Source organism: Ictidomys tridecemlineatus, chromosome 4, assembly GCF_052094955.1.
Source record: "Ictidomys tridecemlineatus isolate mIctTri1 chromosome 4, mIctTri1.hap1, whole genome shotgun sequence".
NCBI lineage: Eukaryota > Metazoa > Chordata > Mammalia > Rodentia > Sciuridae > Ictidomys > Ictidomys tridecemlineatus.
In genome coordinates this window covers 57,092,062-57,103,025 of record NC_135480.1, presented here as the reverse complement: position 1 = coordinate 57,103,025, position 10,964 = coordinate 57,092,062, and the positions used below count along the sequence as shown (strand labels likewise).

Here is a 10,964-nt window from a genome sequence, read left to right as displayed (position 1 = left end):
AACAGAGCGTTGACTCTTGTTTCCTGGCAACGGTCGAACGCAGGGGCGGGGAGGCAGACGACATTCCGAGGAAGGAGTGCCGCCTGTCTTCCAGGTCCCGCCCCTTCGCACTGTAAACCCCGCCCCTCAGGAGGACTCCAGCATATCATAGGGGCAGACCTCCGGAGAGGTGCAGGACGGGGGCGGAGCCTGGGAAGGAAAGGTCGAACCAGAGGGCAGAAGGCAGGACCTAAGGAGTGACAGGACTTTTAGAGGCAGGGAAAAGACCAGCAAGGCGGGATTTAGGAGTGAGATGGGCTGGAAAAGACTAGGGCCAAGGAGCGTAGCCACGGATACTGGGAGGTGCTTAGAGTGAACAAGTGGGCGTGGAAGGGCGTGACTAGTCCTAAAGGTTAGGCCTGAGGGAGGAGTCAGTAGGTGGGCGGGACCTGTGAAAAGCGAACCCCTGGAGAATGCTAACTGCAAAGGAACTAGATCATTTTACTACCTCTGCCAGTCACCCACAACACCTATGCATTGTGTTGCTCGGTGACCCTTTGGGTGCTGTTTCAGTCAGCCAAGGAACATGAAATAATTGCTACATGTCAAGCTGGATTCCAGAATCATTAGAACAGATCTCTGCCCTCCAGGACCTCAGACCCTTAACTAGACACAAACTATCGCAAAGTAGTGCGAAAAGTGCTATATTCAAAGAAACATCTGGGACAGCACTTATCATGATGATTTGGGTATGCAGAGGATGGGTGGAAGGAAGGGTGAAAGGGCTTAGGGAAGACTTCCAGTAGGAGATACTGAGCTGAGTCTTGGGAAACAAGAAAAACTTAGAGAAGCTGAAGTTTCAAATCAAGTCTGTAGTTTAAAACATTGTGTCAATGTTAATTATCTGGTTTTGATCATTTTTCTAGATTTCTGTAAGATGATGACATTAGGGGAATGTGGATAAGGAGTTTACAACGTTCTGTATTATTTTTGCATCTTTTCTAAAACTCTGACATTAGTTCAAAATTAAAGGTCTTTCAAAGTAAAAAAAAGAAGAAGAAGAAATGGAAGTTTCAACCAAAAGGACCAGCATATACCCAGGCAAGGCAGAACAGAGAAGTGGAAGGTGTTCTAAACAGTCAGTACAGTGTGTCCAGAGCCTAGGCAACATGCAGAGGAAAGGTTAAATGAGGTTAAAGACAGGAATAAATGTGAGGTACAGGAGAGTTTTACAAGCCCTGTGGAAATTTTGATTTTTATCCTTGGGACAATAGAGAGTTAAACACAGTTTTATATATGGTCAGATTGATAGTAAGGGAATCTTTGTAAAAGGTCAGTCAAGAGCTAATAAGGCCCAAAGTAGTGTGATAAGAATCCAGAGTAGTGGACATGTGGACATTAGAAAAGCTTGATGAGAGAGCTGGGGTTGTGGATCAGTGGTAAAGTACTTGCTCCCACATCTGAGGCATTGGTTCTGGTCCTCAGCGCCACATAAAAAAACAAATAAAATGAAAGCATTGTGTTCCATCTACAACTAAAAAGATTTTTTTAAAAGACAAGTTGATGATTAGGTTCATCTGAAAGGAAGGAAGAAGGATTAAATACTGATAGATTATATAAATTCAAAACTAGGTAAAACTTAGCTAAGGTATAAAAAGTCAGGGTAATAAATAGCCTTGGAAAAGTATTGATTAGAAGTGGACAAACTGTGACTCCTGAGATTAGTGATGTTCTTTTTCTTGATCTAAGTGCTAGTTACTTTGTTGTGTTCACATTGTGAAAACTTATCAAGCTATATCCTTAGTAAATGTGCACTTTTCTATATGTTTATTTGTTGTGGCTATTATGCTGGGCAATGAACCACCCAAAGCTTAGTGTCATAAAACAGTAGCCATTTTATTATGCTTACAGAAACTGAGAATTCTAATAAAACATGGCAGGAATGGCTTGTATCTGCTCCATGATGTCTGTAGCCTCATCTAGAAGTCCAAATGCCTGAAGCTGACTTGAGGCTGGTGGCTGGAATTATCTAGAGTTTTTATCAGTCACATGTGTAATGCCTGGGCTGGGACAATTTAAAGGCTGGACTCAACTGGCACTATCAAGCACAGCTTCTTACAATGTGATAATTGAGTTGCAAGAGAGAGATTTCTGATAGGAAGCTACCAAACAACAAGTATTTCAAAAGATCCAGAAATCAGCCATGTGACTTTTTATTATCTAACCTCAGAAGTCACACCCCATACTCTTGCTATACTCCCTCAGTTGAAATAATCTCCAGAGAGCATTGTGAAAGAATTTGTGGCCATTTTTCAACTGCCCTTGTACAATGTATTACAATAATAATAATAAATAATTGTTCTAGGTCTTTGGCTTAAAGGACAAAGAGATAGGGATTATAGGGAAAAGAGTAAATGGGCAAAGATATTGAACACAGTTATAGATCCGGTAGTTTGAAAGTGACTGTGATATATCCAAGTGAGGACATTCAGTAAGTAGTTAATTATATAAATAACTGAAGCTTAGAAAGAATTTTTGTTTATTTTTTGTTTTGTTTTGTTGCACTGGGATGCTTTAACCCAAGAGTGCTTTATCATTGAGTTACATCTTTTGTTTTTCTTTTTTTTAAGATAGGGTCTTGCCATCAAGTATGGTGGCGCACACCAGTAATCCCAGCAGTTCGGGAGGCTGAGGCAGGAGGATCTCAAGTTCAAAGCCAGCCTCAACAACTTAGCAAGGCCCTAAGCAATTCAGTGAGACCCTGTCTCTAATTAAAATACAAAAAAAAAGGCTAAGGATGTGGCTCAATTTTTAATCCCTGGTACAAAATAATAATAATAATAATAATAATAATAATAATAATAGTATTAGTAGTATTATTTAAGATAAGATTGGGTCTTGCCAAGTTGCTAAGGATGGCTTCAAACTTGCAACCCTCCTGCCTCAGCCTCCCAAGTTGCTGGATTATAGGCATGGGCCACCATGCCTGGCACAGGGAAAATTTTTGAGAGTCATTAGATGTCAAAGGAAATTCTGTGAGAAATTCTAAGATCCACCTGAAATGGTAAAGCAAGTAAAAAGAGAAGAAGGCCTAGAACAGTGTCCTAAAAAAACACCAATTTAGAAGAAATGGGCAGAGAAGCTTGTGAAACAAACTAAGGAGAAGTAAACAGAAAACCAAGAAATTGTTCTATTACAGAAGCTATGGGAAGAAGGGATTTCAAAATATAAATGAAGGAAAAAAACACAAATCTGACCCTGGTCACCCATTGCCTTTGGGTAAAATTCAAGCTTTGTAACATGTCTGATAAAACTCCTCTTCACTTGGGTCTCTTCTCTCACCATTATCCCCACAGGTTCTCTTTAAAAAATAAAAACACTAGATTGGTATTCTCCTAGTCACAATGATTTTGATGTTTCTATGTCTTTGCATACTTTATGTACTCTGCTTTGGTGCTCTTCACCCTCCCAGCTCTGTATCTAACTCCTATTCATCCTACAGAACCCAACTCAATTAGGAACTTTCTTATGTACAATAACAGCTTTCTGTGTAGCCACTTAACTTTCTAGAGGACAGAGAGTATGTCCCATTCATTTTTTTTTATCCCCAATACTTAACACAATATTGGCCTGACACATAGCAGGAATTCTGATCATGACTTGTTGACTGAGAAAGATGATAGTACTGAAAGGGACATCAGGTTCAGGGAGAATTAATAGGGTTGTTATTTTGGTATGGGAGAAATTTAAGCATATTCACAGAAAGACAAATGTTGGAAGCTAGTGGCATTAGGCACTGGAGATAATAGGAAAGGAACAGGGGAAAGAGTCCCATAAGATGGCCTCCCCATCACATCATCCAGCAGGAAGGAGCTTGAGTAGATGTGGTAGTAGATAAGGGTACAGATAAGAAAAGCAGAGCTCACAACTGATGTGAGAGGCATCTCTTTGTCTCCAGAGATTAGTATAGCACCTGACACAGAGGAGTCACTCAGCAAATAGTTGTTAAATAAGTAAATAATGAGACTCAAGCAGAGAATTTTAACAAGGTAAAATAGTGTATGAACCTACAATAAAAAACCCCGGTCTCCTGATCTAGAGAGTCCCTTTGTAGCTCAACCTGGGGTTAAGACAAAGGAGAAAGAAATAAGGTATAGGATTCTTTCTGAGGCACACACACCCATTTTCTCCAGGGACCTCATTAAAGGTGTTTAGCTGGGAAGGTGTAAGCCTAAACCCTGGGAGACAGGGCGGGTCGCTGGAGATACACTGCCTCCACCCTTCAGTAACTGTTAGCCCTGATTGTGTTGCTAAGAGCAGAAGTCACAGCTAGAGCTCAAGGACAGCCTCTTCCACACAGTCAGGCAATAGCCCCCTCCTCCACAAGCCACCTACAGGCAGAGAGGCCCTGGATATTGCACAAGCCAGCACCAGGCTACAGAATCATGAGCCAAGACAGCAAAGTGAAGACTACAGAATCCAGCCCACCTGCCCCATCCAAAACCAGGTAAGGAGTTCTGGTCCTTTGTGTCAGATCTATCCACCTCACTCCAAAGGAATCTCATTCCTCTTCGTAGCACCTATCAAATGTCTGCTGAACACATGAGGCAGGATCTCTCTTTTTGCCCACAGGAAGAAGCTGCCTGTCTTGGATCCATCTGGGGATTACTACTACTGGTGGTTGAACACAATGGTCTTCCCAGTAATGTATAACCTCATCATCATCGTGTGCAGGTTTGGCAGGGGCGCTAAAACAGAGGCCTTAAGTAGGGATGAAGAAGAGCGGTGGGCATTTGGGCAGGGCCTAAGGAAGGGGCAGTACCCATTGTAGGGCCCAAGGCAGAATAGTATTTAGGGGCCCGCCTTGAACCGCCTTACTCAGCTTGGCCTTTAAGCCAATCCTCTGTCCTCCCTTTGCACCACCTCTCAGAGCCTGCTTTCCTGACTTGCAACATGGTTATCTATTGGCCTGGTTCGTGCTGGACTACACGAGTGACCTGCTCTACCTTCTAGACATCATAGTGCGCTTCCACACGGGTCAGTGAGCCCCTAGAACTGACCCTTGGTTTCATGTTCCCTTCCCAAAGAAAGCCCCTCATAGCAGAAAGAACAAGGTCCCCTCGGTGGTAGCACTTTCACATGTGTCTCTCTGTGCTTGACAATATCTCCTTGCTCACCTCCACCCTGTCCCTGTGTTTGTGTCCCTGGCCTGCCCATCCTCACCTGTGGTTGATCTCAGTGCATCCCTTTCTTCCCTCCCCTAGGATTCTTAGAACAGGGTATCCTGGTGGTTGACAAGGGTAGAATCGCGAGTCGCTATGTCCGCACCTGGAGCTTCCTGTTGGACCTGGCTTCACTCATCCCCACTGATGCTGTCTACGTGCAGCTGGGCCCACACATACCTACGCTGAGGCTCAACCGCTTTCTTCGTGTGCCTCGCCTTTTCGAGGCCTTCGACCGCACAGAGACCCGCACAGCTTACCCAAACGCCTTTCGCATCGCCAAGTTGATGCTTTACATTTTTGTCGTCATCCACTGGAACAGCTGTTTATACTTTGCACTATCCCGGTACCTGGGCTTTGGGCGTGACGCATGGGTGTACCCAGACCCAGCGCGGCCTGGTTTTGAACGTCTGCGGCGCCAGTATCTTTACAGCTTTTACTTCTCCACACTGATCCTGACAACCGTGGGCGATACACCACTGCCAGCCCGGGAAGAGGAGTACCTCTTCATGGTGGGCGATTTCCTGCTGGCCGTCATGGGTTTTGCCACCATCATGGGTAGCATGAGCTCTGTAATCTACAACATGAACACCGCAGATGCAGCTTTCTACCCAGATCACGCCCTGGTGAAGAAGTACATGAAGCTGCACCATGTCAACCGGCGGCTGGAGCGGCGAGTTATAGACTGGTGAGAATACCTGGGTTCCACACCAGTAGAGGGAGGAGTGTGCTAGCAGAACAGGGTTGGGGGTGGGGGCCACTCACTGACTGGGCTGAGAGGGTCTAAATTCATCCAGCAGTAAGTCTGCTGGAGGGCTTGGAAAGGAGTGTTCTCCACAGAGGGAATCTAACCCGGGGAGAGGGTAGGTAAGAGACTGATAGGAAGAGGAACTCATGCAAAAAGAAGGACAACATGGTAACCAGGGAATGGGAGCTGCCCACTGTCTGGTAGGGCTCAGAAGGCTCTAGAAAGAGTGAGTGGAGAAGGGCAACACCACCCTCACCAGCAGAAGACCAACAAGATGACTGACTGTATCATGGTATGTCATACTGTGTTCTAACAAATATAAGTGCCACAAAATTGGTGAGTCAGAGAGAAGGCTCTCAGAGAAGATGGGAGCTTGGTGACTGAAGTAGCTATCAGTGGAGGAAATACTAAACATTGATCATGGGTGGGATGGAGTCTGACAGAAAGTGAACAGTATGGTACTCATTGTCAAGTGGTGGAGGCATCTGTACCTTGGGTGAGGTCAAAGAGACCAAAACACATCTATAACCAAGAAAGGATATTAGCCAACTATCAGGTTCTTCCATGACCTTTGCAAGACCTGAGTGTGGTTGAGATCTTGGCTGATCTAAGCCCTAATGGAAGGGGAAGAGACAGGCTGGTGAGGAAATGGCACTACCCTTTCTCCCAGGTACCAGCACCTGCAGATCAACAAGAAGATGACCAATGAGGTAGCCATCTTACAGCATTTGCCTGAGCGGCTGCGAGCAGAAGTGGCTGTGTCCGTACACCTGTCTACTCTGAGCCGGGTACAGATCTTCCAGAACTGTGAGGCCAGCTTGCTGGAGGAACTTGTGCTAAAGCTGCAACCGCAGACCTACTCACCAGGCGAATATGTATGCCGCAAGGGGGACATTGGCAGAGAGATGTACATCATCCGCGAGGGTCAACTGGCTGTCGTGGCAGATGATGGTGTCACACAGTATGCTGTGCTTGGTGCAGGGCTCTACTTTGGGGAGATCAGTATCATCAACATCAAAGGTGGGTACCCCAGCATTTTTTCCAGGAACAGAGTTGGGAAAAGAATGGGATAGCAGAACTCTGTCCTGGAGCAAGATGGTACTTCAGGGCACATTTAGATGAAGGCAACTTCACCCCTTCCTGAGTCACTACAGGGCTCAGAAGAGAAGCTGGACACTGAGAAGAAACTGAGCCTAGGTCAATTGGCAGGGTGGGTCCTTAGAAGGGAGAGTAAGCATACTTTATGGGTACTGACTGAGGCACCAACAGACCATTGGAAAATGATGGAGGTGATAGTAATAATGATGTTTATCTCATACTTGCTACATCCCCTGCTCTAAGTGTTTATCATGCATCAATTCAAATTCTCACACAGCTGTATAAGGTAGGAACTGATCTTCTCTCATTTTGAAGATAAGGAAATTGAAGCTTAGAGAAGTTTGGTAATTTGCCCATCTCTCTATTCTTGCTCCTCCTTCTGGTTAGATTGCTCTCCTCCCACTCAATTTCCTATTTCCCCTAATTACCTCCTACCCAGTTCAGGCATTTCTTCCTCCAGGCTTCCTTAAATTCTCTGCCTTACAGCTTGACAAGGGCTCTTTGCCTGTCTTCCCATAGTACCTAGTGCATATGTCTACACTGCACCAACCATACTGTTATATAACTATCCCATTAAATGTCTTTCTCCTCTAGATCATGAATTTTTGAGGCATGTCACTGATACCCAACCAGCACAGAGTCTGGTCCCCAGTACGTTATTGAATGAATTGGAGGGGGGAATCCTAGTTCAGGAGTGAAATGGTACCTTCCCACATCCCTGCTAACTATCCTCCCTTCTGTCCACCCACGGGCCACAGGGAACATGTCTGGAAACCGTCGCACAGCCAACATTAAGAGCCTCGGTTATTCAGACCTATTCTGTCTCAGCAAGGAGGACCTCCGAGAGGTGTTGAGTGAGTATCCACAAGCCCAGGCTGTCATGGAGGAGAAGGGCCGTGAGATCCTGCTGAAACTGAATAAGTTGGATGTAAATGCTGAGGCAGCTGAGATTGCCCTACAGGAAGCCACAGAGTCCCGGCTGAGAAACCTTGATCAACAGCTTGATGATCTACAGACCAAGTTTGCTCGCCTACTGGCTGAGCTGGAATCCAGTGCACTCAAGATTGCTTACCGTATTGAACGGCTGGAGTGGCAGACCAGAGAGTGGCCAATGCCTGAGGACTTGACTGAGGCTGATGATGAAGGCGAGCCTGGGGAAGGAACTTCCAAGGACAGAGGGGGAAGGACCAGCCAGGAGAGACCCTCAGGACCAGAATGATTCCATCTCTGTCCCCTGGAAACCCACCTTCCAAGTGAATTCAGAATTGTAGGAAAGTCTGCCTGCAAAAACAGCCATCTTATTTGCTAGTTCACAGAGACAGGAGTGAATTGATTTGTAGATGCCCAGCTAGAGATGTAGGGTATAACACACATTCATCCCCCAACTCAGCAGCATATGCATGCACTGGCCCAACATTCTATATTCCATAGAATATGCTCTAGAGTTCCCATTCTCAGAGCACACAATGCTTTTTCATAAGCATAGATATAAGTTATATCACATCACATAAGCACATTCAGTCACGTACCCCCGAACATATGCTGACAGTCATACACCAACAGACACAGAGATACCACATACAGATGTGTACATTGCTTGTGAAAACATAAAAGTGCACTCAGAGCCTTGGTGTTCCAAGATGTCCTTTGAATGCTCCCCATATGGGTGGTTAGCAAATGTACCCTGCAAATTGCACTTCAATAAAGTATTTGCCTCCTCATAAGCATTTATGGGACTAAAAGTAAAAGGCAAAGCCAGTGATGGGCCAGGAGAAATTCTGTCTGAATTCTGAGTCACAGGGGTGAGGAGCACAGGTGTGTTCAAAAAAGTTGGAGTACTAAAAGAATGGAGAGTACTGAGGTAAAGAAAAGTCATCTTATACATGACATCGCTAACAGGTGTGCACATACTTTCATAGATATATTCATATCATATGCTGGTTTTGCATTCCACACCATAGTGTATGTCCTCAACTCTGAGCTCTAAGGGGTTTGATCTAGTTTAGTGAACCAGACCATATAACTCTGTTTTTTCCTTCTTCTGGACCAATCTTTGAATCTGGAGCCAGGTCTTCCCTGTGTTCAGGACTATTTCCAAGGGGGAAATAGTTCCCAGTACCTGTCCCTGGCTGTTCCCTATCCAACCAGTTATTGGAGCTGGCCTTGGTGCCGGCAGAAATCCAACCCTCCTACATTGCATGGTATTCATAAATATAGGATAGAGAGTAGAGACTAGGTGGAGTGGAACATCATTGGGAAAATTAGAGATGAGTGTGTTGGGAGTTTTGGAGTAACTTGGTGTGCTTGGAAGAAGGGCTGCTGGTTTGGGGCTGGAAAGGCATTGAGTCTACAGAGAAGTCTGATATCAGCTCTGAATCACATTCACCCTGGCTTACCACTTCAGCTCCTCCAGGATAGGCCAGTCTTCAGGTCTGAGCTATGCCAGGAGATATATTAAAATGAATCTGGGGCTTGACTTATAGGTATAACTGAGCAGTAAATTTCTACTATCATGAGAGATTATTAGGGTCATTGTACTTCAAATCATTTAAAAATATGCAGGTATTTTATGATTTTCTTCACAAAATACTAAAATTCATAAGTCTGGCCCTAGGTCTGTCTTGTTTATCTCTGTATTCCCAAGGCCCAAACCATGCCTGGCATATAAGTACACAAATATTTGCCAGTCAAAGTGAAGAGAATTGACGCACATAGAGTCCAAAATTAGAAGAAGGTGTGTGTCAGTTTCTTAGGAGGTTTTAATGTTTTTCCATATTTTTTATTGGTGCATTATAGTTGAACGTATTGATGGGATTTTTGTTACATATTTGTACATGCACAAAATATAATAATATAATTTGGCCAATATCACTCTCCAGCACTTCCCCCTCCTCCCTTTACTTCTACCCCCGGTCCCTTTCCTCTACTGATCTCCTTTTGATTTTCTTGAGATCCTTGACCCTGTTTTAGTCAGCTTTTTCACTGCTGTGACCAGAAAACCTTACAAGAACAATTTTAAGGAGGAAAAGTTTATGTGGGGGCTCAAGGTTTCCGAGGTCTCAGTCCATAGATGGCTGGCTCCATTGCTGTAGGCCTGAGATGAAGCAGAACATCATGGCAGAAGAGTGTGGTGGAGGAAATCAGGTTAGGACATGACCACCAAGAAGCAGAGAAAGAGCTCTACTCAACAAGGACAAAATATATATCCCAAAGGCACACCCCCAGCAACATCTCCTCCAGTCACACCCTACCTACCTATTGTTTCTACCTAGTTAATCCCTATCAGGGGCGGGGGGATGAATGCGCTGATTACATTAAGATTCTTGTAACCCAAATCATTTTTCCTCTAAACTTTCTTATATCATTTCACACGTGAGCTTTTGTCTAAACCATAACCCTCACCCGGCCCGCATCTATCTTTTCTTTTTTTCTTCTCTAGTTTCCATATATGAGAGAAAACATAACCTTTGACCTTCTTTCAAGAGGGTTTTCTACCATCTCTGTCCTCAACTCATATTGAAGTGGAATGGGTGGGTATGTAGTAAAGACCATATTGGTGGTACCAGATGCATTAGGGAACTCAGAGTAAGCTTTTTGTCGACACAATACAATGTGCAGGCTCTATTAGAACAAGTGATCACTCCCACCCTATAGAATCCTGGTGTGTAGTAGAGTAGGGGTGATGACTGACTACCTGGCATAATTTGGATGCGAAAGCAAAATTCTTCCAGAGCCAGGTATGTATTTTGCTCTGCCTCTGCTATTTCAGATGAGGGGATCAGTTTTTTGTTTCTTTTTTATTATTATTATTATTTTAAAAAAGAATTTTTTTAGTTATACATGGACACAATATCTTTATTTGATTTATTCATTTTTCATGTGATGCTGAGTATCAGACCCAGTGCCTCACATGTACA

General features: G+C 44.3%; 1 protein-coding gene across 1 annotated transcript; it reads left to right on the top strand.

Moving 5' to 3' along the window:
* The first annotated feature begins 4,305 nt into the window (after window positions 1-4,305).
* Cnga4 (cyclic nucleotide gated channel subunit alpha 4) lies at window positions 4,306-8,771 on the top strand. Its single transcript, XM_005341094.3, has 6 exons — window positions 4,306-4,486; window positions 4,612-4,713; window positions 4,910-5,016; window positions 5,244-5,889; window positions 6,620-6,969; window positions 7,806-8,771. Exons 1-6 carry the CDS (start codon window positions 4,425-4,427, stop codon window positions 8,264-8,266), a joined length of 1,728 nt encoding a protein of 575 aa, XP_005341151.1. The 5' UTR covers window positions 4,306-4,424; the 3' UTR covers window positions 8,267-8,771.
* Window positions 8,772-10,964: the final 2,193 nt, after the last annotated feature.